General features: G+C 43.1%; 1 protein-coding gene across 2 annotated transcripts in view; it reads right to left on the reverse strand.

Annotated features, from left to right (window-relative positions):
- The window catches only part of LOC135198466 (uncharacterized), a 79,073-nt gene extending 58,124 nt beyond the window's left edge, over window positions 1-20,949 (reverse strand). For both annotated transcript variants that reach the window (XM_064226037.1, XM_064226036.1), the window contains exon 1: window positions 20,778-20,949. In XM_064226037.1, the coding sequence (XP_064082107.1) occupies window positions 20,778-20,804 (27 nt within the window). In that variant the 5' untranslated portion in view covers window positions 20,805-20,949. The remainder of the gene's footprint in view (window positions 1-20,777) is intronic.
- Between the last annotated feature and the right edge of the window lie 5,855 nt (window positions 20,950-26,804).

The raw sequence follows: 26,804 nt of genomic DNA on the forward strand, positions 1-26,804 counted from the left end.
GATTCGCGGACTCACACATTCGCGGTATTTTTCTATGATAAATATCCACAAATTCCTGGTTTTTTTTTTATCAATTTCATCATAAAATGGACTTTTTGTGATAAAACTATTAAAAAAACCAAGTATGAAAATTTTGTGTGGTTTTTCTTGAGTTTTAACTAACAAAATAGCCTGTTTTTAGTGTTTTATAGAGGTTCCAAACATTCGTGGGTTCTAACTATTCACAGGGGGGTCTGGTATTCACGGGGGGACCACTGTGTGTGTGTGTGTGTGTGTGTGTGTGTGTGTGTGTGTGTGTGTGTGTGTGTGTGTATATATATATATATATATCTATATATATATTATATATAGATATATATATATATATATATATATATAGTAATATATATTTAAAAAATCATTGTTAGGCGAACAATGTCCAGTCTGGTAACCCGAGTGAGAAACAGCAGCAAACTCACTCATACAAAGCATCCTAAGGAGTGAAGCAAGAAGATCTAAATTGTGGGAAAGATGGGAAAATGAAGCTTTTGTCCCCTAAAGGACTTAATCTCTGTATTGGCAAGATGTCATCTGCAGTTTTTGTCATTATTACATTTATTGCTGATATTTTAATTTTTCTTTATTACTGTGTGTTAGAACTTTGCCATTTCCTTTTGTTTTGTTTTTATTCATTATCTTTTAGTTTCCCCTATTTTGCTATTTATTATAGTATCCCCATCAGGGTTTGAGTTTTCTTCCTACACATTTTAGTTACCATTCTGTTTTTGATCCTTGGCCTGTTTATTCCCAGAGTCCTGTTTTCGGTCTCCTTGGAGCATTCCGAGGTGACTTTGGAAGTCCCTGTGCCCAGGTATGGCAGTCTGTTTCTGGCCTTCGTGTTGATACCACACCATATGGATTACAGCAAGTTCGTTCCTTTATTCTGCTACGACTTGAGCGCTCTTTATCCCTGGAGCTTGTTGCAACGCTGCTGCTTCATCTTGCTGTAGCCTTGGGCCAGTATTAGCCTGGGGGACCTCTCCGTGAGCAGGTATAGAGCCTTTGATTTTTGTGACGTCTGGAGGGACGTGTATTTGTGACGTCTGAGGGACGAGGATCTTCCTGAAGAAGGTCGGGCGTTTACTCTGCCGCTATTTGGAAGAATTAAGCGGGACATACCTTCCCCGTTCCTTCGATATCCACGACGTCGTTTCTGGATCAATTACAGTTCTTATAAGAATTTGTGGGGATTTAAACTCTTAGTGGCCACTTTAAATTAGTTAGGTTAATTTAGTTTTGTTAATTGTTAGGCTTCTTTCTGGCCGTTATTTTCTCTTTTCTTTCGGGACCCCCTTATTTTGGAGAATGTCTGGTTTGATACTGTAATTAACAGTGGTGTATTCAATAGTGGTTCATATTGTGTGATTGCTTTTCATTTAATTTTGTATTTATAGAGGTTCCGTTAATCATTTCTATCTATGCTGTGTTTGTAAATATATTATATTATTTTTACTTGTGGTATTAGTTTCCCTCATTGTTAATATTTGCACACTGTCTGTTATTTCACTTATCGTGACTTTAACTTTGGAGAACACCAGTTATGATTGATAGCTTTTCTGGAGTCTGAAAGTAGCCCTTTGAGGAGGGTCCTGACATATTTGGCGACCTTGCCAGGATTTCGGTCCTGTTTGGGTGTTCTCAGTGTGCAGTATTAACCGTGAGGGTGCTAGGCATAGATCTAACACCTCTTTGGATTACTTATATTTTGTATTGGAAGTTTTCGGTTCAAAATGGAGACTGCTGCAATTTTGGATGTAATTGGTGGTGAGGGCTGGCAAGAGAGGTTGGCGAGTTTAAATAAGGATGAATTGAACACTGTTGCTAACTATTTGGAGATTGAATTTGACCCCTCTATGAAAAAGGGATTATTGTTGTTAACAATTTATGAAGGGATTAAGTCAGTAAAGTCTGATGGTGATAAGGAGGTGAAGTCTGCGGTAACCGTAGAGTTGGTGGAGAGACAAATTCAATTGCAGACATTGGAATTTGAAATTGAAAAATTTAGGGCAGGTGAGCGAGAGAAAGAAAGAGAGTTTGAAAGAGAAAAATGGTTGGCTAACCCGTCTTCTCCCTCCCAGTCTTCCCCTGGTGTCGCTGTTGGTCCTGCTATCAATTTGGTACAGGCTTTGAAGTTCGTTCCCACGTTCCAAGAGTCGAACGTAGCAGAGTTCTTTGTCTCTTTTGAAAGGATGGCTGCTAGGTTGCAGTGGCCAGAGGAACACTGGACCACTTTGGTACAAAGTAAATTCAATTGGTTAAAGCTCGAAGGTTTTATGTAACCCTTGATGAAACCTTGGCCTCAGATTATGAAAACGTCAAGGCAATTATATTGAAGGCGTATGAGTTAGTTCCCGAGGCCTATAGACAACAGTTTCGCAATTTGAGGAAAAACTCTGATCAGACGTTTGTGGAATTTGCCAGGGCGAAGCAACAGTTCGCTGAGGACTGGCTTAAGTCAAAAGAGGTGGATACCTTTGACAAATTAAAGGAGTTAATGTTGATTGAGGAATTCAAGCATTGCGTCCCAGACAAGTTAAAAACACATTTAGAAGAGTTAAAAATGGATAAACTACAGGAGGTGGCTGTAACCAGCGATGAGTATGTATTATCGCATAAAGTAGAATTTCAGAACTCCATGTCTGAGGGAAGGTCGGACTGGAATAAGGCCAGTCGTGATAGTTATAGAGAGAATACCAGTAGGAATAATTATGGTAGTAAGAGTAGTCCCATGCGACAAGGTAATTCTGTTTCTTTCAGGAATAATGATAATACTACTTTCAGGAATAATGACAAAGTTTCTTTCAGGAATAAAGTTAATAATTCTGGGACGAATGTTGTCTGTTTCTTTTGTAAAAAAAGAGGTCATGTAAAAAGCAGGTGTTATGCTTTAAGAAAATGCAACAGTCCAGGCAAAATCCGGGGTGATGGGTGTCGGGAATGAAGAGGCTGTGTCTGCTAGGGCCAGGACAGGAGATAAATGACTACCCAGCAGTTTCGCTAAGTTCGTCTCTCAGGGTTGTGTATCAGCCGTAGGGTCACACTTAGAAAGGGGAGTGCGAATTTTGCGAGATACGGGTGCTGCGCAATCTTTGATTTTGAAAGAGGCATTGCCGGTTGACTTTGAACCTGTTGGGGAGGAATTTGTGATCTTGTCTGGTTTTCCGGATTCAGTTAAATCATATCCTATCAGCATTTTTCAGTTGGATTGCCCGTCGTTTTCTGGGGCTATTAAATTGGCAATTGTAGAAAAATTTCCTGTGAAGAATATAGACGTTGTTTTGGGCAATGATGTTGTCTATAAGAATACGACTTGTCCAATTTTGATGATAAAACCCTGAAATGTCTGTAGTTACTCGTTCTCTAAGTAGGGTTGTTGACGCTGCAGAGTCAACAACCGATTTAGATATTAGTACCTTAGAACGTAGTGATAGTAATAGTGTAGTAATAAGGGATGGTTTAATTAAGCCTGATTGGACAAGAGAAGAGCTTATTAAAGCTCAGAAGCAAGAGTTCCTCAGTTTGCCCAAGGAATCTGGCCCTCTGATTGACTTAACAGTGCCTCACTACCGAATCATTAACGAAATTCTGTACAGGTGTAGTAGGCCTAAAGAGGCAGGTAATGACGATTGTGAAATAATTCGCCAGTTAATGGTTCCTTTCAGTTTCAGGTTGGGATTAATGTCGGTGGGCACATGAAAAATCCTTTGTCAGGTCATTTTGGCATTCGAAAGACTACGTTGAAACTTCTGTCCGACTTCTGGTGGCCAGGTTTGAAATCGGACGTAAAGAAGTTTGTCAACGGTTGCGATATTTGTCAAAAGGTAGGAAAACCGAATCAGTTGGTTCCAAAGGCGCCGTTGATCCCTATTCCTTTGGTGTCAGAACCTTTCAAGGAAGTAATTATTGATGTGGTTGGTCCCTTACCTAGATCTAGGAGTGGGAATGAATACATTTTTACTATCATGGATAGAATGTCCCGTTTTCCCGAGCTATTCCCCTCTGTACAATCAAGAGTGTAAAGATTGTGGATGTCTTAATAAATTTCTTTACCAAGTTTGGGTTACCTAAAGTAATTCAAAGTGACAATGGTTCTAAGTTTTACCAGTAGATATTTCAGGAGTAAGATGGCAGAATTAGGAATTAAGCATGTAACTTCGTCCCCATACCATCCGGAGACTCAAGGCGTTTTGGAGAGGTTCCACCAAACTTTGAAATCGATGCTGCGGAAATATTGTCTGGCTCATGGATCCGAGTGGGATAAGGAACTTCCCTACTTACTGTTTGCTTTTCGTTCATCTCCAGGTCAGTCATTGGGTCTGTCTCCTTTCAACTTAGTGTTTGGGCATAATGTCCGTGTCCTTTGCAGGTCATAAGAGAAGTGTGGGAAGGTGACAGTACCGAGGTTAATTTATTGGATTACGTCTCTGGCCTTGGGGATAAATTGTCGAAAGCTTGGGAGTTTGCCAAGAAAAATTTGGTGAGTAGTCAGAATAAAATGAAATATTATTTTGATCAAAAATCCAAACCACGTAGTTTCGCTGTAGGTGAAAAGGTTTTGGTATTCTTACCTTTGTCAGGAAATTCCTTAAGGGCTTCATTTTCAGGTCCCTGGCGATAATTAAAAAATTAAATGAAGTTAATTATTTGGTGGAGACTCCCGAACGCAGGAAACCCTATCAACTCTGCCACATAAATATGCTGAAGAAATTCATAGATAAGGAAAATGCGCTTCCTGTGACCATTGTCGGGAAGGGTGATGATAATGATAATGTTTCCTTTTCAGATTATGGTCTTGATAAAGGTAATTCTTTTGACAAAGAGTGTTGGCCTTCTGATAATCAAAACTCTTTGAAAAAAAAATTTTGATGATTTAGTAAACCATTTAGATGGGGGACAGCGGAATGTATTGAAAAGGTTAATGTATGAATATAATGACTTATTTTCCGATGTCCCTGGTCGTACGTCTATTTTAGAGCATGATATAGACGTAGGTGATGCTTGTCCAGTCAAATAGTCTCCGTATCGTTTAAATCCTGTAAAAGGTGAGGTGGTGGCCAAGGAAGTAGAGTATATGTTAAGACACGGTCTTATAGAGCCAAGTAATAGTCCTTGGTCCTCACCGGTGGTGTTGGTAAAGAAAACCGATGGTAGTTATAGGATGTGTGTGGACTATCGGAAATTAAACGAGGTCACCCGTTCCGATAGTTTTCCTTTGCCTCGTGTGGAGGACTGTATTGATCGTTTAGGTCAAGCAAAATATATTTAGTAAGTTTGACCTCCTCAAAGGTTACTGGCAGGTACCCCTGTCTAAACGGGCCAGGGCCTTGTCCGCTTTTGTCACCCCCCAGGGTTTGTTCCAGTGTCGTGTAATGCCTTTTGGGTTAAAGAATGCCGCCGCCACTTTCCAAAGGTTAATGAATTCTTTAGTTTATGGGCTGGAAGGTTGCGTGGTTTACATTGATGACATTGTGATTTATTCTGATGATTGGGACACTCATCCTCAAACGTATCTTAAGGCTCTATTTAAGTTTTTTAAGAAGAGCTGGTTTAGTGGTAAATTTAAGTAAATGTGATTTTGCTAGGGCGGAAGTGTGGTTATACTTGGGACATACTGTTGGTAATGGGAAAGTGGCCCCTAGAGGGCTAATGTAGAGGTAGTAGAGAGTATGCCAGTGCCATCTTGTCGTAGGGATGTCCGGAGATTCCTCGGCTTAGTGGGATACTATAGGCGTTTTGTTAAAAACTTTTCAGATATTGCAGATCCTCTTACTAACCTCCTTAAGAAACAGGTTTCATTTGTATGGGATGACAAGACTCATAATGCTTTTGAGTCCCTCAAAAAGGTATTATTAAGCTTTCCAGTGTTGAGAGCCCCCAATTTCAACATTCCCTTTTCTCTTGCTACGGATGCAAGTGATGTTGGAGTTGGGGCTGTGTTACTGCAGCAGGATGAGCAGGGGATATCTCATCCGGTAGCTTATTTCTCAAAAAAGTTAACGCCTCCCCAGAGGAAATATTCCACTGTAGAGAAAGAAACTTTGGCCTTGGTTATGTCAATTAATCATTTTAATGTATACCTTACCTCCACAGAATTCACCTATATAGTCTTAAACGGATTCATGAACCCTTTAAACCTTTCCTTAATCGGTTTAAGAATAAAACCAAAGGTTGGCTCGTTGGAGTTATATTATTGCAGGAATGGGACCTGCAATTTAAACATATTCACTGGCAAAGATAATGTTTTGGCAGACGCTCTTTCTCGGATGGGGGTTTGAAACCTTCAGTGGCTGGCTTTGCGGATTTGATCTATTTTTTTTTTTTTTCTAATCTGAATGTTTTGGGGTCGTGAGGGAGAAGATGGTCGTAGCGTTTTTTGTATTGGATTGATTCATGGTATCATAGGATATTGTTTTGATTATGTCTAGTTTTGGTATAAGAGTTGACACTGTTAAGGGTAACGATAAGTTTCATACAATCAACTTACCTGTCAGATATATACACAGCTAAGACTCCGTCGTCCCCGACAGAAATTCAAATTTCGCGCCACTCGCTACAGGTAGGTCAGGTGATCTACCGGCCTGCCCTGGGCGGCAGGACTAGGAACCATCCCCGTTTTCTATCATATTTTCTCTGTCGCCGGTGGTATCAACATTGTTGCTATTACCTCCTGACTTAGATTCTTATTTCATCCTTTGATCATCGTTTATCGGCTTTTTGGTGACGTATCTGGATCGTGTTTTTGGCATTCGCTACTGTGGACCGTTTTTGGAATTGCTTTTTGGATTTTTCTCAGTATGTCTGATTCAAATGTGAGTGTGAGAATGTGTGTGAATGTAGGCTGCAGGGTGAGGATACCGAAAGCTTCGGTTGATCCTCACACTGTATGTCGTAAATGTAGGGGGTTTCAGTGTTCTGCTACTAATACTTGTCATGAATGCGAGGGATTAAATCCAGAAGAGTGGAAGACTTTAACTTCTTATTTGAAGAAGTTAGAGAGGGATAGGGTTAGACGTCTGAAAGGTGGAGTTCAAGGCCTATTGAGCCTTTTATTGATACTTATTCTAATCCTAATGATTTAGATTCTCCCTATGTGTCTAATTCACAAAGTGTACTTTCGGAATCGGCCTCGGAAATCGCCGATCTGAAAGCTACTATTCGAGACATGAAGTCCAAAATGGCGGACTTACAAGGTAAGGCTAGTGAAAGTGAGCATTACAGTGAAGTGAGTTCTCCCAGTGTTGTGGAAGGGGGGCGTTTGATCGTCCCTGCGACGCTCCCAGGCCTAGACTCTTCCAAGCTCCCATGCCCAGAGGAGAAGGAAAGTCGAAAGCCTTAAGGAGGTCGTGGGGAATCCCAACGGTCATGACGTCCCTTCAGCAAGCTCTGTTTCGTGGCAGGCTGCTCAAGGGCGCTTTAGAAAAAGCGTCCTTCGTGAGTGTTTCTCATCCTCTCCCTCTCCCTCACCTAAACGAGGGTGGAAGGAGTCGGATTTATCGAGGCCTCTGAAACGGCATTTGACCCGAAATTGATTCGAGCCCAGAGCGTTTCTCAGATGACGCTCCCTCTTCTATTAAGAAGGCGAAGGTGGCGTCAGCGTCACCCGACGAGGAGGCGCAGAAGAACCCTTTCCTACTTCTCCCCCCGATTGATGACGAAAGGCGTCAGCAGTTGACGTGGGAGAAGCTTCAAGGAAGATTATCATGGCAGTACAAGAACAACTGGCCTCTTTGGTGGGAGTTTTAGCGCCTCGTAGGAAGGACGTTGCGCTTCCAATCAAGAAGTCTCGTCCTCTCTCCCCTGCTAAGCGAGAAGCGTCATGCAAACGTGAAGCTTCTAAACATATCGCAGAAGCTTCGGGTTCGAGAGCGAGATCGGGAGCTACGGAAAGACCACGTAACGCCAGAGAGACGTGAGACGTCTTTTAGGCATGAAGCGTCTTTGAAAGCTGATTGTAGACGCGAAGCTCCAACCAATATTTTGGCGCCAGTTAGGACGCCTTTTGAGAGCGGAGCGTCTTCCAGGCGCGAGGCGTCATCCGGATGTCAGCAGCCACGTAAGCGGGAGGCGTCAGCCAGGACGCTTGGCGGACGAGAAGCGTCATCCAAGCGGGAAGCGTCTTCTATTTATGGAGAGAAGCCTGAGCTTTTTGGCGCCTTCCAGGGCTATTAAAGCGGGGAAGAGGAAGGGAAGAATACATTCCCTTAGCCCCTCTCCTATTAGGAGTTTGTCTCCTCCAGAACGTACGGAGTTGGGAGCGGAGACTCATTTAGATCCCGAGTTAGAAGTAAAACTCGGACGAAGAATATCAAGGAAGAGAAGGACTGTCGAACTATAAAGTTTTGACTGCCTTGCTTCTAGAGGAGTATGGAGACGACCTGACTCCTGCCGCTCCTCCTTCTCCGCGCTCTCTGATTTCGAGTGCTAAGACGAAGAAGTCTTCGTCTTTTCTCAGATGAAGCCCGCCATTTCAATGAAGAGGGCTCTTCAGTCCTTAGACTCTTGGATGAAGTCTAAGAAGGATTAGTCAGAACGGTCTTCTGCATGCCTCCAGCGAGACTAGCTGGTAAAAGAGGCATTTGGTATCAGACGGGAGAGAATATGGGTATTGCTCTTCCGTCTACGTCGGAAGCGGACTTTTCGACCTTAGTTGACGCTTCACGTCGACAAGGTCTGAACTCGGCACGTATTACTTGGGGCATTTCTGAACTGGACCATCTCCTCAAGGGACTCTTTCATGTACTGGAAGTTTTCAACTTCTTAGATTGGTCCCTTGGGGTGATGTCCAAGAAAGCCCATGATTCTGAAGGAATCGAACCAGAAGTCCTTTTGTGCATATTGTCTTGTATAGACAAAGCGGTGCAGGATGGCTCGTTTGAGATCTCCTCTTTGTTTGGAGCAGGTCTTCTAAAAAAGAGGGACGGTATATAGTGCCTTTTTAACCAAGGCAGTCTCCCACGCTCAGAGGGCAGCGCTGCTGTATTCGCCTTTGTCCCCTGACTTTTTGTTCCCTTCTCAGTTGGTGAAGGACATTTCTCGTTCATTAACTGAGAAGGCGACTCAGGACCTTCTGACTCAGTCAGCAAGGAAGAAGAAGCCTGCTTCTACACCTGACAAGAAGAAAGGACCGAGTACATCGGTTCAGCCCTTTCGAGGTGGCCCTACCTCCAGACCTCCCGCAAGAAGGAATAAGGCTCCTGAGAAGAGAGGTAGGTCTGCCTTTCGTCCCTTTAAAAAGGGAAAGTGATGCTTCTCTCCTCCAAGCACCAGTAGGTGCCAGGCTCCTGGGATTTGTGGAGGCCTGGACACTTATAAACGCAGACGCGTCATCGTTGTCTGTAATAAGGAAGGGATATCGTATCCCTTTCCTGTACACTCCTCCCCTAACGTCAATTCCACGGGAACTAACAGCCAAATACAAGGATCCTGTGCTGAGGATCTCTTCGATCGATGGTGGAACAAATGTGGGACAAGAGAGCGATAGAAACTAGTACTGGATCAAAACTCCCCGGGGTTTTACAATCGCCTTTTTCTGGTTGCGAAGGCCTCGGGAGGCTGGAGACCAGTACTAGACGTCAGCTCTCTGAACAAATTTGTTCGGAAGAAGTTCTCGATGGAGACTTCTGCCTCAGTCCTTGCGTCATTGCGACAAGGAGATTGGATGGTGTCTCTAGATCTCCAGGACGCCTATTTTCACGTCCCGATCCACCCTTCATCGAAGAAGTACCCTCCGTTTCATGACTGGGGGGAAGGATCTTTCAGTTCAGAGCCTTGTGTTTCGGCCTGTCCACAGCTCCTCAGGTCTTCACAAGCCTGATGAAAAAATGTGGCGAGGTTTCTTCACCTCAAAGGAAAATATCTCTGTATCTGGACGACTGGCTCATCAGGGCCAGATCAGAGAGACAGTGCTTGGAGGACCTGACGTTAACTTAGATCTGATCAAAAGCGTTGGGATTGCTCGTGAACCTCGAGAAGTCGCAGCTGACCCCCAGACAGAACTTAGTCTATCTGGGGATTCAGATGGATTCTCGGGGTTTTCGAGTATTTCCTTCGCAAGAGAGAATCGCAAAAGGTTTGCAGATAGTCTCTCTCTTCTTAAGGAAGGAACAGACGTCGGCGAGGGAATGGTTTGAGCCTTCTAGGGACCCTTTCCTCGCTCGAACAGTTCTTCCCGCTAGGAAGACGTTCATTTACGTCCGCTTCAATTCTTCCTCAAGAAGTCTTGGAGTTGGAAACTGGACAACTTCGACGCCTTTCCCACTCCAGTGGAGATAAGACCGCACCTGGAATGGTGGTTGCCCCCTCTGAAAGAGAACAAAGGGATCTCTCTAAGAACCCCAGAACCCAGACCTAGTGTTGTACTCCGACGCGTCGGAGAAAGGTTGGGGAGCAACATTAGGCTCGAAGGAGGTGTCAGGCACCTGGGAACCAGCGCAGGTGTCTTGGCACATAAACTGCAAAGAGCTCTTCGCCGTGCATCTGGCTTTGAAGAGTCTAGAACCTCTGGTGGTCGAACAAAGTAGTGCAAGTAAACGTGGACAACACCACCGCACTTGCCTACATTCGAAAACAGGGAGGGACTCACTCCTCGTTCCTTTACGAGCTGACGAGAGACCTTTTGCTTTGGACGTCTCACAGGAACATCTCCCTTCTGACAAGGTTCGTTCAGGGAGTAAAGAATGTGAGGGCGGACAGACTCAGCAGGAGGAACCAGGTCCTTCAATGCAGAGTGGACCCTACACGAGGAGGTGTGTCAAGATCTCTGGTCGCTGTGGGGGACACCTCATGTGGATCTCTTCGCCACATTCATCTCCAAAAGGCTGGCAGTCTTTTGCTCGGTCGTGGAAGACCCAAGAGCTCTTATGGTAGACGCCTTCCTGCTAGATTGGTCTCGCGTAGACGTCTATGCTTTTCCTCCATTCAAAATCCTGGGACTAGTACTAAAAAAGTTTGTGGCGTCAAAGGAGACGAGGGATGACATTGATAGCCCCCCCCCCTTTTGGCCGGCCCAAGATTGGTTCACGGAGGTGGTAGAGTGGATCGTAGACTTTCCAGATCCCTACCAAGAAGGATGGATCTTCTCAGACAGCCACTTCTTAAGAGGTATCTCCAAAAAACCTCCCGCTCTCGCTCTGACTGCCTTTCGACTATCGAAAGACTCGTCAGACCGAGAGGGTTTTCTCGCGAAGTTGCAAGCGCGATCGCGAGAGCACGCAGAACCTCCACTACGAAAGTATATCAGTCGAAGTGGGAGGTTTTAGAAGGTGGTGTAGAACTAAGAAGTTGTCCTCCTCCACTACCTCTATAGCGGAAATTGCTGATTTCCTTCTATTCCTGAGAGAGCAATCTCATCTAGCTGTATCCACAATAAAGGGATACAGAAGTATGCTCTCGGCAGTCTTCAGGAATAGAGGATTAGATCTGGCAGATAATAAAGATCTCCACAATCTCATAAGGTCCTTTGAGACTTCAAAGTCGAAGGAACCGCCCTCCGAACTGGAACCTAGACGTGGTTCTCAAGTTTCTTTCATCTGAAAGATTCGAACCTCCTCATCTAGCTTCGTTTCGAGACATCACCAGAAAATGCCTATTCCTATTATCTTTAGCTACGGCAAAGAGAGTTAGTGAATTACATGCTCTGCAGGATAAAGTAGGTTTCAAGGGAGACTCAGCTATTTGCTCGTTTAAGACCCTGTTTTTAGCTAAGAATGAGAATCCCTCCGAATCCCTGGCCTAAGTCATTCGAAGTCAAAGGCATATCGAGTTCATAGGAAGAGAAGCAGAAAGATCTCTATGCCCTGTAAGAGCTCTAAAGTTCTTACCATTCAGAGAAAAAGCATCAGATGGGAGGCTCTAGACAAGGTCTTTGGTGCGCAGTAAAAGACCCCACAAGACTGATGTCCAAGAATGGCTCTGGCATTCTTTGTGAGGAACGTCATTACAGACGCGCATAAGGTCTGTTCTGACGAACAGTTACGACTGTTGAAAGTTAAAGCTCATGAAGTGAGAGCAGTAGCGACGTCTCTCGTTTCATAAGAATATGTCGCTTAAAAACATCATAGATACGGACATTTGGAGATGCAACTCAGTATTTGCATCTCAATTACTTGAAAGACGTTCGTGTGACATATGAGAAGTGTTTTTCTCTAGGTCCTTTCGTATCGGCGGATACGATTCTGGGTACGGGAGCCGACACCAATCCTTAAAAGTATATACTTTTCTTCTTTTTGGATATGGTCTGGAGTCTCTTCGAACAATGGAGGACTTGGTTTAGCACGGGTGGCCGTCTATGTTGTTCAGTAAGAGAATCTTGTCATATCTAATTAGATGAGTATAATTTTTTTTTAGAAATTATGTATGTGTGCGTAGTGGTTTTTGAGTTACGGTTGTTGTGAAGAGTTCGGGGATAACTCTGAACAATCCTTAGTTCTAACATATGGTTAGGATCAGGTGGTCGGGATTGGTTGTGTGCTCCTTCATAAGGTGTATTGTCATATAAGTGGATCAGCACCCATTGACAAAGTCCTTTCAGGCTCTGCCGAGTAAGCGGATAAGACCCCATCGGCAGACCCACAAGAACTCTTGGCCATAGATCATATATCTCGCTAAAGTTTCTTGAGGTGATGCAGACTACTGGGCAAACACCCACGAAGTCTACCACCTATCAGGTAGGAACCAAGGTTTTATTTATACTACCTACAACATATGTTGTTTACCTGTTTATTCCATATAGTAGCTGTCTCTTACCCTCCACCGAAGGATGCCAATCAGCTATGTATATATCTGACAGGTAAGTTGATTGTATGAAAATGATATTGTTATGTTACAATAAAGTTTCATACATACTTACCTGGCAGATACTATATACAATTAAAGGCCCACCCAGCCTCCCCGCAGGAGACAGGTGGAAGAGAGAAAATATGATAGAAAACGGGGATGGTTCCTAGTCCTGCCGCCCAGGCAGGCCGTAGATCACCTGACCTACCTGTAGCGAGTGGCGCGAAATTTGAATTTCTGTCGGGGACGACGGAGTCTTAGCTATGTATATATCTCCCAGGTAAGTATGTATGAAACTTTATTGTAACATAACAATATCATGTTAATAATAAGGTTTACTGTAAATGGTTATAATTAAGTTTAGTGTAAGTTCATGGTGGTGGTGAACTATGTGTTATTTTTAAGGTGTTTGCTGAGGTTTGAGTCCTCATTACACGTGTCAGAGCAGTGTTGTTGAAATGTCATGTTATTGCTGAAATGTAATGTTAATATAAGGTTTCGGGTATACCCTCAGCTGTGTAAAACCGTTTTTAGGATCATGCTTCATAATTTGCAAGTGGTTTATCTTGTGGCTTACGAGCCCGGTGTAGAAATGTATTTCACTGTTAATGTGATTTGGTGCCTGAGATAGCAAGAGACTATCGTAGTTAAAGTGATTAGAACCAGGACAAAATATATGGTATCCTATAAACTCTGCTTTAGAGAAACGGTCTTTGAGTGCTGAAAAGTGAGTTAAATGGTGCTCTGTATTTTTTTTCGTGTAAAAAATGTGTTTACTAGTTTTTCATTAATCGTGTCTAAATTAATTTTGTAAGTAGACTATTTTTGCCATACATCTTTGTTATGTTAAATCTTGTAAACTGTTACATTTTTCAGGTGTTTCATAGAACCTTAAGATTTTTGTCAACTTGTTTAAAAAAAAAAAAAAAAAATTTTTTTTTTTTTTGTATGTGTGGGGAGGTGTTAGAACTTTGCCATTTCCTTTTGTTTTGTTTTTATTCATTATCTTTTAGTTTCCCCTATTTTGCTATTTATTATAGTATCCCCATCAGGGTTTTGAGTTTTCTTCCTCCACATTTTTAGTTACCATTCCTGTTTTTGATCCTTGGCCTGTTTATTCCCAGAGTCCTGTTTTCGGTCTCACTTGGAGCATTCCGAGGTGACTTTGGAAGTCCCTGTGCCCAGGTATGGCAGTCTGTTTCTGGCCTTCGTGTTGATACCACACCATATGGATTACAGCAAGTTCGTTCCTTTATTCTACTACGACTTGAGCGCTCTTTATCCCTGGAGCTTGTTGCAACGCTGCTGCTTCATCTTGCTGTAGCCTTGGGCCAGTATTAGCCTGGGGGACCTCTCCGTGAGCAGGTATAGAGCCTTTGATTTTTGTGACGTCTGGAGGGACGTGTATTTGTGACGTCTGAGGGACGAGGATCTTCCTGAAGAAGTTCGGGCTTTACTCTGCCGCTATTTGGAAGATAGCGGGACATACCTTCCCGTTCCTTCGATATCCACGATGTCGTTTCTGGATCAATTACAGTTCTTATAAGAATTTGTGGGGATTTAAACTCTTAGTGGCCACTTTAAATTAGTTAGGTTAATTTAGTTTTGTTAATTGTTAGGCTTCTTTCTGGCCGTTATTTTCTCTTTTCTTTCGGGACCCCCTTATTTTGGAGAATGTCTGGTTTGATACTGTAATTAACAGTGTGGGTGTTTTATTCAATAGTGTTCATATTGTGTGATTGCTTTTCATTTAATTTTGTATTTATAGAGGTTCTGTTAATCATTTCTATCTATGCCTGTGGTTTTGTAAAATATATTATATTATTTTTACTTGTGGTAATTAGTTTCCCTCATTGTTAATATTTGCACACTGTCTGTTATTTCACTTATCGTGACTTTAACTTTGGAGAACACCAGTTATGATTGATAGCTTTTCTGGAGTCTGAAAGTAGCCCTTTGAGGAGGGTCCTGACACTGTGATTACTATCAAGTTAAAAAAAATTTTTTTTTACATTTAATTTTTGTATTTAGCCCTCTGGACCTGACTACTGTAACCACCTAAGGTCTCTAGTTGAAATTTAAGTTATATAATTTGTGCACTACTATGAGATTCAGGGCCTCTGTAACACGGTTTTTTCGCAATAACTTTTTATCTATGCATTTCATAAATATAACGCTTATTCAGAATACATATTATATCAACACATAAATTTTGAGTGTATTCTGCACTACGTAGGTTGAATAAATTTGGTACTTATAATGTAAAAGTGACCTTTTTTGAAGACGGGCCAACTTACTCAGAGAAAAGGTTTCGAACGCACTCGTTACGTAACTTATGACATAATTTCTTCCCTCTTTCTCGATGGATGATTGGCTATACGTAACGAAGGCTAAACCTCTGGCAACAATGACATACAAATTTAAATACAAGCAAAGCAGTACACCTTTATGAACTCTGGAACCTCCCCACTGATAATTGTCATAATGAACAAACCAACAAAATATGTTAATAAATACAAAAACACTTCGATTATTAGTCTAACTCCCAAAATAAGTTTCCAAAGAAATTACAGTCTACTTTATAGGTCACAATCAGATTGACAAGATGTAGGGAATATTTGTAATTACCAAAAACATGTTATTGTTATTATACAATTAAGTTTGTTCATACTTACCTGGCAGATATATATATAGCTGTATTTTCTGACGTCCGACAGAAATTTCAAAACTCGCGGCACACGCAGTGGGCGGCCAGGTGGTAGTACCCATTCCCGCCGCTGGGAGGCGGATATCAGGAACCATTCCCATTTTCTATTCATATTTTTTATTAATGCCTCTGTCTCCTGAGGGGAGGAGGGCGGGCACTTTAATTATATATATCTGCCAGGTAAGTATGAACAAACTTAATTGTATAATAACAATAACATTTTGTTCATGCACCTTACCTGACAGATATATATATAGCTGAATCACACCTTCGGATGGTGGGAAAAGACAGAATAGGATTTTTTGGGAAACTAAAATTAAGTAGATGATATACATCTTGGTTCCTTACCTGTTTGCAAAGTAGACTATGTGATTACTGTCACGTAAGGCTGCTTTTGCTTAATTACAGAGTTGCCAGCCAGGTGGAGACCTGTAGTGCTGGTGCGCTCTGGATGATCTGTCAACGGGTGCGAGACCTCAGCGTGACAAGATCATCGAGGCCATACAAATGAGGGCAACGAAGCAACTGACCACCACCTGACCAACTATACACAAAAACCCCTTAAGACTAACTAACGGATGGGAGATCTTCACATAAGACTCACCACAACCTAAAAACACAACAACCTAACTTAACCTAACTAAGGAATAGGGAAAGAGCTACTTCCGGACCCCAATACTGTGTCCGCAGAAACGTATGGCGGCCCCAGTGCATTACAATCGTACCATAGATCGTTCTCACATCCCTTAGGTAATGTGAGGCGAAGACGGAGTTGCTCCTCCAAAAGGTGCAATCGAGGATGTCCTTGATTGACATGTTCTTTTGGAAGGCAAGAGAGGTAGCGACGGCTCGTACTTCGTGCGCTTTTACTCGGAAGAGGCTCAAATCAGTCTCTGGAAAGATGAATGAGCCTCCCGAATGGTGTCCCTTAGAAAGAAAGCCACAGCATTCTTCGATAAAGGTAACTCTGGCCTCTTCACAGAGCACCAGAGGTTACCTGAGGGACCTCTTACCTCTTTAGTTCTATGCACGTAGAACTTGAGAGCCCTTACCGGGCAAAGGACTCTCTCTGGTTCTTGGCCCACCAGACTTGACATACCCTTGATCTCGAAAGTCTTCGGCCAAGGGTTCGAAGGATTTTCATTCTTCGCCAAGAAAGATGGGTTCAACGAGCAGACAGCATTGTCCCCTTTGAAGCCCATTAACTTGCTAAACGCTTGAATTTCACTAACTCTCTTAGCCGTCGCAAGAGAAGTTAGGAAAAGAGCTCCTTGTCAGGTTCCGAAGAGACGCTGTCTGAAGCGGTTCGAAAGTGTTCGACATAAGGAATTTCAGACTACATCCAGATTCCATGAAGGAGGTCTCATTTGAGGAACCTTCGAGGTCTCGAAAGACTTCAAAAGGTCATGAATATCCTTGTTGTCAGACAGGTCTAGGCCTCTGTGCCTAAAAAAAAACCGCTGACAACATGCTTTTATATCCCTTGATGGTAGGGACCGCTAATTTCTGCACATTTCTGAGAAATAGCAGAAAATCAGCTATCTGGTTCACAGAGGTCGAGGAAGAGGAAACTCCCTCCTTTTTACACCATGCCCTGAAGGAAGCCCACTTCGACTGGTAAACAGCTCTTGTGGAAGCACGTCTCGCATGTGCGATTGCTCTCGCAGCTGCTTTCGAAAAACCTCTCGCTCTGGCCAACTTTTCGATAGTCTGAACGCAGTCAGACTCAGAGCGGAGAGGTTTTGGTGAAACCTTTCGAAGTGAGGCTGTTTGAGTAGATCTTTCCTCCAGGGCAATGTCCTTGGAAAGTCTACAAGGAAAGACATGACCTCTGTGAACCATTCTCTCGCTGGCCACATCGGAGCGATCAGGGTTAACCTTGTCCCTTCCGAGGCCGCAAACTTCCTCCTGACTTCCCCCAGAATCTTGAATGGAGGGAAGGCATAAAGGTCTAGGCCCGTCCAATTCCAAAGCAAAGCGTCTACCGCCGCGATTGCTTCTGGATCCAGGACCGGGGAGCAGTAAAGAGGAAGTCTCTTGTTCCTTGACGTTGCGAATAAGTCGACCAGTGGACGTCCCCACAGCGTCCACAGGTCTCGACAAACGTCCTCGTGCAAGGTCCATTCCGTCGAAGGACTTGGTCCCGACGACTGAGAAGGTCTGCCCTGACGTTTTGCACACCTGCAATGAATCTCGTCAGGATCGTTACCTCTTTCTTTTTTTGCCCACAGCAGAATCTCTCTCGCTAGGGAGTTACAACGTTCCTGGAGTGTGTTCCTCCCTGGTGGTTTTAAATAAGCAAGTGCTGTGGTATTGTCCGAGTTTATCTGAACAATCTTGTTCTCCAAACTCTTTTCGAAGAACTGCAGGGACAGAAATACTGCTGCCAGTTCTTTGACATTTATATGCCAGGCTACCTGTTCCCCTCTCCAGGAGCCTGACACTTATTCCCCCTAGTGTTGCCTCCCCATCCTGTGATGGAAGCGTCTGAAAACAACACTAGGTCGGGGCTCAAAAAGACTTAGGGACACGCCCTCTTGAAGCTTCTGAGGGTCCAACCACCATCTTAGGTGGTTCTTGATTGGAATCGATATTCTCAATACTGCATTGAGATCGTCTTTGGCCTTCCACTCGTCTGCCAAGAAGAATTGGAGAGGCCTGATGTGCAGTCTTCCCAAGGAAACAAACCTTTCCAGCGAGGAAATGGTCCCCAGCAGACTCATCCATTCCCTCGCCGAGCAAGTCTCTTTCCTTAGAAAGGCTGAGATCTTTTCTAAGCCTAGCCGCTGACGTTCCTGGGGGGACGGAAACGCTCGAAAAGCCACTGAATCCATCTGAATCCCCAGATACACGATGGACTGTGTTGGGGTCAGATGCGACTTTTCGAGGTTGACCAGAAGTCCCAGGGACTTCGCTAAGGCTAAAGTGAACTGCAAGTCCTTCAGACACTTCTCTCTCGACGACGCTCTGATCAGCCAGTCGTCGAGGTATAGGGAAACTCTTATTCCCGAAGAGTGTAGCCACCTCGCTACGTTCTTCATCACTACTGTGAACACCATCGGAGCCGTGGTCAGTCCGAAACACATCGCTCTGAACTGCCATACTTTGTTGTTCAAGACAAATCTTAGATACTTTCTTGAAAGAGGGTGGATCGGGATGTGGAAGTACGCGTCCTGCAAGTCTAAGGATACCATCCAGTCGCCCGGTCTCAACGCTCCCAGAACAGAATGAGGCGTCTCCATCGTGAATTTGATCTTTTCCACGAAAAGATTGAGCCTGCTTACATCTAGAACTGGACGCCAACCTGACGACTGCTTTGGTACTAGGAAGATACTTAAAAGCGAGTCAATTTCCAAAAAATCCTGAGCAGAGGTCTGTAAACAGATGTTTACCGACCGGCGACAGAAAAAAAAATATGAATAGAAAATGGGAATGGTTCCTGATATCCGCCTCCCAGCGGCGGGAATGGGTACTACCACCTGGCCGCCCACTGCGTGTGCCGCGAGTTTTGAAATTTCTGTCGGACGTCAGAAAATACAGCTATATATATATCTGTCAGGTAAGTGGCATGAACAAAATAGTGGACAAGCTTGATTTGATAACTGCTATATCCAATGTCAAGCAATTTTTATTTATTGGCTATCTACCTATTTACTGAAAAAAATAGCCGGTACCGTACATTGGCTTTAAACCTTCACCAATAATTATCATCAGAATGGTGACTTCATGAGGCTCCACCCACTTTCGCCTCGTTATAATTCAGGATAACACTGAAGGCTACCATGGGCATTGTTGGATTAGAAAATTTAACTTCTGGCTATAAAAAAAAAAAAAAAAAAACTAATTTTCTCGAGTAGTTGTAAGAAGTGCTAATGATTCCATCAAGGATCCCAGCAGTTGGTCTAAACGTTTAATTCATGTATATTACTGCTATACTGTTGCGGCACTACTGCTACAGTAGTACGTATTACTACGCTAGCACTGATACCCCACCCACATCTATGTATCGTTCCGCCATTCATAAAGTCTTTGGGTTTCAGAGCCGATGGCATTTCTGTCTGGTGGATGGGCAGGGCAACATTTAGTCAAAAGGTGTTTGTTTACCTTGCTTACGTAATGAATGTTTTTCGACTCTTGGCTCGTAATCATTGGCCATGGCGTCGGCTACTTCATTTTTACTCTATAAAAATCAAAACTATCGGGTTTAGGTTATTGATAATGCTGACAAAGTTTGTGTGTGGTTGTAAAATATACATATGTCAACTTTCAGCTACATCCGATGCTTTGACAAGGAGCAAAGTCCAAAAAACCGATTTACAGAGACCCTGAATCTCATAGTAACTGTTAATATCTCAATGCATATTTTTTTTTCTCACCAATATTATTACTGTTATTACCAGTATTATGATTACTAGCTTTTATGCTACCTCAGCTATTTTGTTGATAAGTGCCGATTATTCATTTTCCTGTTCTTTTTTATCATGTCTCATGTATCTAGATTGTGTATGTTACCATCTGTATTTTTTATATTCAATGTATATGGCCCTGAGCTGAAATAAATCATATTATTATTATTATTATTATTATTATTATTATTATTATTATTATTATAAAGCCTTCACATGTATCATAAGTGGCACAAATCCTCTTTTTCTCTTGTATGACATTTCAGGCTTTACAAATCTTTTACTCCATGTTTATTTTGTAAATTCTGAGCACTTCATTTGACACCATTCTATGCACAGCACATTCCCAAACCTTAGCCACGATAAAGCACAAGGCATTTTTCCTAGCTATACTCTTTTCTTTGCTCCCATTCGAGTCACTGTATGCCCGTTTTGCTTGCATTTAATTTCAGTTCTCTTCTCTACATTCCACTCTTCTACTTCTTTTATGTTTCAACCACCTTTTGCTGAAATTCTGCTGTTAACAATGAACCATGTGCATAAAGCAGCTCTGAGGAACTCCCTTTTCTCCACTCCTTTGTATCTGATGAAGACCAAAAACGTTGATAAAGTGGGAGAAAAAACTAATAGGGCTGGCCTGATGGGTATGATCTTAAAGATACTGCATCTTCTAAAAAATTACAATAACATAAAAATTCAAGTTAAAATGCTGAGGATCGTCAAACTTCTTACACGACCCTGTTTCAATATTTACATCTATTATTGGTTGTGTGCCCCAAAAAACCATACACAAGACTTACAAAAGTGAAGGGAATGCTATAAAACATGTCAAACTTAACAAAAATGTTTACCTGACACATTTCAGCTTCTGAGAACATTCTTGACTTCCCAAAATCCAGTTCCCTCAGGCATGAATTAAGAAATTTGGGCACTAACTTTTGAATACAAGGTCGTAATTTCTTCTTGGCAATGTAATAGTCGCTGCATTTTGATACAAAAGCAGAAAACAGCTTGTCATGAAGAGACACAATCTGAATGTGAAGTCAGCAGACTTATAAGCTCTTTCTGTACGTTTCAAGTCCTGAGATGAAGAATAGAAATTGTAGTTGTACCTATAATAGTTCCTGAAGTGATCAAACACAGTTTATTACACCACTAAATGCATCCTTATGACCTGTATACCAGTCAGTCTTACCAGAACTAAGATGATCAAAACTACAGCATGCAAGTAAACATCTTGTATGTACATCTAGATTACTGATTAATGGGATAACCATAAAAGGGAATTTGTATATCTAATCAATGGTAGGGATACCCTTTGAATGATATAGTACTGTAATGTGTTGCAAGCATACATGTGACAGAGTAATTGATGATTTTTCAAGTGAATATGCAACTAAGTGTATCTCAAGTTTTTTTTTAGTATTCTGTAGTCAGCATTTATTTAGTTTGGTTAGCCTAAAGTGGCATGGCTGATAAATTGAAGATAGTGAATATCTGACTTTGTGAAATGAAGCAATGAAGGAAAATGTGCCAAAAGTATTGCTGATGTGCAAAGACATGCCTACTCTTTCCGCATTAAACTAATGGCGGGGGAAAGTGAATACGGGACTACTTTCCTTGGGCTGGGCATTGAATATTGCAGGTACAAAATACTTATATATTTCTGATACTCTTTTTTATTTTTTTTATTTTTTCATTTGATTTTAATTTTTTGTTTAATATCTGTATGAGAAGGTATTCTGAGTATGTATTTGAAGCATATTACAAACAAAAATGATTATGAGAGAGTGGTGAACAGGGTTGTGATAAATGGGCAGGTCTTCGAAGCATCAGTGCCTTGTCGACACACTGGGGTGGAACAGAGTTGAAAAGGAGGAAAAAAAAAATAAATAAATAAAGGAATACCTGGAGCATGGATGAACGACAGACCTAGACTGCACTGGTAAATACTAATGTCCAATAAATAAGACCTTATTACCATCTAACAATTATCAACATTTGCAGTCCTATAACAAACTATGTACATACTCTAGCTTCATCTCTCCCATAACCTTTAGTCATGGGTTTGTTTGTCAATTGAGAATCATTTGAAAAACTTACTGAATACTTCCATTGCCATGCAGCATTTAATAGCACAAAAACATAAATGTCTTTTCATAATCAACAATACAATATGAAAAAAATACTCACTTTCATCATTCAGTTGATCACAACTTTCATCCTTATCATCAGCTTTTGGCTTGATCTCTAATGCAGATGACTCGGCTTCATTCTGGGCATTACCATTTTCTTGACATTCCTTTGAGATATTACTTTCTGAATTACTACTATCTTGATTTTCCTTTACTTTACTAGAGGAAAGTTGCACAATATCAACAAGATGTTGTGTGATTTTCTGTACACACATATTTTCAAGAGGTATGACATCTTTGAGAGCTGGCATTTCACTGAAAGTAAATTGCAATGAATCAGAAACTACAGTACGTATTCAGAAAAAATATCCATCCAGATTAAAATAAAATGTAAATTCTAGGAGTTAATTAGGTTAAAAAAACCTATCACTTTAGAAGTTACTTATTCAAATTGAAGGATTATAATGAGACTGGCTCAATTTTTATATACCATGGCTCATGGTCCCCACAAATAGTAGAGTTCATGAACTCTGTATCCTAAATAAAGTGGATGATGAACAAGATTACCTGTGGCCATGGCTGAACTTGCAACCATGAATGGCCCAGTGCAAGTCAAATGTTCATTTAAGAAAAACATCTTACCTGATAATGGGGTCCATGAAATATGATATTGTTAAACTACAATAAAGTTTTGTACATACTTACCTGGCAGATATATACTTAGCTATAGTCTCCGACGTTCCCGACAGAATTTCAAATCTCGCGGCACACGCGACAGGTAGGTCAGGTGGTCTACCTTACCCGCCGCTGGGTGGCGGATGTACGAACCACTCCCGTAAGCTTGTCAGATTTTTCTCTTCCACCTGTCTCCTGAGGGGAGGCTGGGTGGGCCATTAATCGTATATATCTGCCAGGTAAGTATGTACAAAACTTTATTGTAGTTTAACAATATCATTTTTGGTACATGAACTTCCCTGACAGATATATACTTAGCTGATTGGCACCCTTGGTGGAGGGTAAGAGACAGCTCAATAATACAGGTAAGACGGGAAACAACTAATGTTGTAGGATATAACAACCTTGGTTCTCACCTTTTCAGGATGAAGACTTCATAGATACTATCTCTGAGTCTGCATTGCCTGGAGAGCTACAGCTAGGACGTGACCTGATGCTGAAAGACTCTCGGATCTACCACTGGGATATGTGATCCCCTATTGTGGTAGAATCCAAGTCGGATGCTGTTAGAGGGACCTTGTCCGCTTACCTAAACAGATCCTTACCACTACCTCTTGCAAGGAGCCAAAACCCACCAGACCACCTAACCAAAATACAAAGGGTTAATATTACGACAAAAAGAGGTGCCTCCTGCAACCTCTTTCAGACAACCAAAAAACAACAATATAAAATATAGGGTAACATATAAAAAAATTTACACAGATAAGTTTCAGCTCCCGTGCCCAGCACCGAATCCGCCGATACGAAAGGACCCAAGGCGAAGCATTTATCATATGTGATTTTCACATCACGTAGGTAGTGGTTTGCGAAAACCGATTGGCATCTCCAAAAAGTCGCCTCCATCAAGTTCCGCACAGACATATTTTTTCTGAATGCAAGCGAAGTTGCGATGGCTCTCACCTCGTGAGCTTTTCACTTTCAGTAGTCTAAAATGATCTCCTTACAGGCAACATGTGCCTCTGTAATAAGGCTTCTCAGAAAAAAGGAAAGAGCATTCTTCGACATGGGCCGAGTGGGATCCTTTACGGAGCACCAAAGTACATCTTGATAAGCCTAAGTGTTCTTCCTCTTAAGGAAATATTCATAATCTCATAGGGCAAAGGAGTTCTTTCAGGCTCTCCCCTACTGGAAAAGATAACTACGAACTTCAAAGCTCCTGGGCAAGGGCGTGATGGGTTTCATTCTTTGCAAGGAAACTTGGAAGAAACGAACACACCATAGAATCTTCCTTAAACCCTACATTGCCCTCAATAGCTTGGAGCTCACTCACTCTTTTAGCTGTAGCTAGGGCCAAAAGGAAGATAGCCTTCTTCGTCAAGTCCTTGAAAGAGGCTAAGCCAGGAGGTTCGAATCTAGACGATCCAAGGAATTGTAGGACTACGTCTAGATTCCAGTTCGGTACTCCATGAGGACGCTTAATGGTTTCAAATGATCTAATAAGATCATGCAGGTCCTTATCATCGGATATATTTAAGCCTCTATGTCGAAATACCGCCGCCAACATACTGCGGTATCCCTTAATAGTTGACACAACCAGATGACATTCTTCTTTGAGGAAAATAAGGAAATCCGCAATTTGGGTCACAGAGGTACTGGAAGATGAAATGTTCTTCCTCTTGCACCAACGTCTGAAGACATCCCACTTTGACCTGGTTATACACGCAAGGTGGGAAGGTCTTCCTCGCTCTTTTGCCCCCCGATTGCTTTTAGCAGCTGCTGCTGAAAAATCCCTTTCGCTCTGACCAAACTTTGGACAGTCTGAAACCAGTCAGACTGAGAGCGAGGAGATTTTTGTGGTACCTGTCGAAGTGGGGTTGTCTGAGTAGATCGCTCCTTAGCGGGAGCGATCTTGGAAGGTCCACTAACCATTCCAGTACCTCTGTGAACCATTCTTGGGCCGGCCAAAAGGGAGCGATTAAGGTCATTCTCGTTGAATCGGACTCTACGAACTTCTTGATAGTTAGCCCCAGATCTTGAAGGGGGGAAACGCGTAGACGTCGAGTCCGTTCCAGTCTAGAAGAAGAGCATCTATTGCTTTACTGCCTTTGGATCCGATATCGGAGAGCAGTAAGGATCCAGCCTCTTGTTCGTTTTGACGTGGCAAAGAGGTCTATGTGTGGCCTGCCCCATAACTTCCACAGGCTCTGGCATACATCCAGATGAAGGGTCCACTCTGTGGGAAGGACCTGATCTTTCCCTGCTGAGGAGATCTGCTCTTACATTCCTTTCTCCCTGCACGAACCTGGTGAGAAGCTAGGGGGGGGGGGGGGGGGGGGGGGGGGGGGAGGAAGGAGAAAGAAAAAAAAAGAGAAAGGGGGGGGGGGGGGGGGGGGGGGGGGGGGGGGGGGGGGGGGGGGGGGGGGGGGGGGGGGGGGGGAGGGGGGGGGGGGGGGGGGGGGGGGGGGGGGGGGGTGAATTCCTCTTTCTGCTGCCCACAGAAGAAGGTCTCTTTGCTGTCTCGTACAGGGAGAAGGAATGCGTCCCCCCCTGTTTCCTGATGTATGCCAGAGCTGTAGTGTTGTCCGCGTTGACCTGCACTACCGATCTTCTGACTTTGGGCTCGAAAGCCTTCAGAGCCAACCACACAGCCATCAACTCCTTTCTGTTGATGTGCCAGGCTACCTGGTCCCCCACCCAGGTACCTGACACTTCGTTGGTTCCCAGAGTTGCACCCCACCCCATGTCCGACGCGTCGGAGAACAACACCAGGTTGGGGGTCTGTGATTGAAGAGACAGTCCCTTCGCAAAGAGGTTGGGATCTGTCCACCATAAGAGATGTTTCTTGATGTCCTGTGATAACGACAGGGAGTACGTCAAATCCTGAGAACGACGACTCCAATTCCGATGAAGAAAGAATTGGAGCGGTCTCAGGTGCAACCTTCCTAGGGAAACGAATTGCTCCAGAGAGGAGAGTGTCCCCAGCAGAACTCATCCACTCCCTCACTGTGCATACTTCTTTCCCTAAGAAGGTTGTTACTCTCTCGAATCCTCGGGCTATCCTTTCCTGCGAGGGAAAAGCCCGAAAACTCAGAGAGTTCATCTGTATCCCGAGATACACACACTCTTGCTCGGGAATTAGTGATGACTTCTTGAAATTGACGAGAAGTCCCAAAGCCTTCGTCAATTCTAAAGTTACTTGTAAGTCCTTCAAACAACGATCTTCTGAATTGGCCCTTATTAGCCAATCGTCGAGGTACATGGATATCCTCACCCCTTTCAAATGAAGCCATTGAGCCACATTCCTCAAAATCCCCGTGAACACTTGAGGGGCCGTCGAGAGGGCCGCAAACACAGAGCCCTGAACTGAAAAATTTTCCCCCCCATCATGAATCTGAGAAACTTCCTCGAGGAACAAGGATGGATCGGTACGTGGAAGTAAGCGTCCTGTAAATCCAAGGAAACCATCCAGTCCCCTGGACGAAGTGCTGCCAGCACTGATGAAGGCGTTTCCATCGTGAACTTCTTCTTTTCTACGAAGAAGTTCAGGGCGCTTACATCCAACACCGGTCTCCATCCCCTGAGGACTTCGGAACTAGGAAAAGGCGGTTTGTAGAAGTCCCGATGAATGATGGTCTGACACTAGTTCGATAGCCTTCTCCAGCATCTGATCTACTGCTAGATGGAGAGCTTGATTCATGATGGGGTCTCTGTACCTGGCCGTCAGTTCCCTTGGGATGGTCGTCAAGGGAGGTCTTTCGACGAAAGGGATGAGGTAACCTCTCCTCAGAATAGAAAGGGTCCAAGGATCCGCCCCTTTTTGGGCCCAGACTTCTGCAAACTCTAAGAGTCTGGCGCCCACCGTTGTTTGAAGGACTTGCAAGTTATTTGGGGGCTTTAACAGACTTGGCGAAAGTCTTACCCCTTCTTGAAGGTCTACGACCTCTAACGTAGAGGTTCTTGATGAAGATGCCCCTCGAAAGGGTTCTCGAACACTTGCCTTTTCCTTCTTAGCCTTGGTAGGGAAGGAAGGGCGAGGTTTGTTTTCTTGCCGACTGTGCCAAAAGGTCC

This window comes from Macrobrachium nipponense, chromosome 22, assembly GCF_015104395.2.
Source record: "Macrobrachium nipponense isolate FS-2020 chromosome 22, ASM1510439v2, whole genome shotgun sequence".
NCBI lineage: Eukaryota > Metazoa > Arthropoda > Malacostraca > Decapoda > Palaemonidae > Macrobrachium > Macrobrachium nipponense.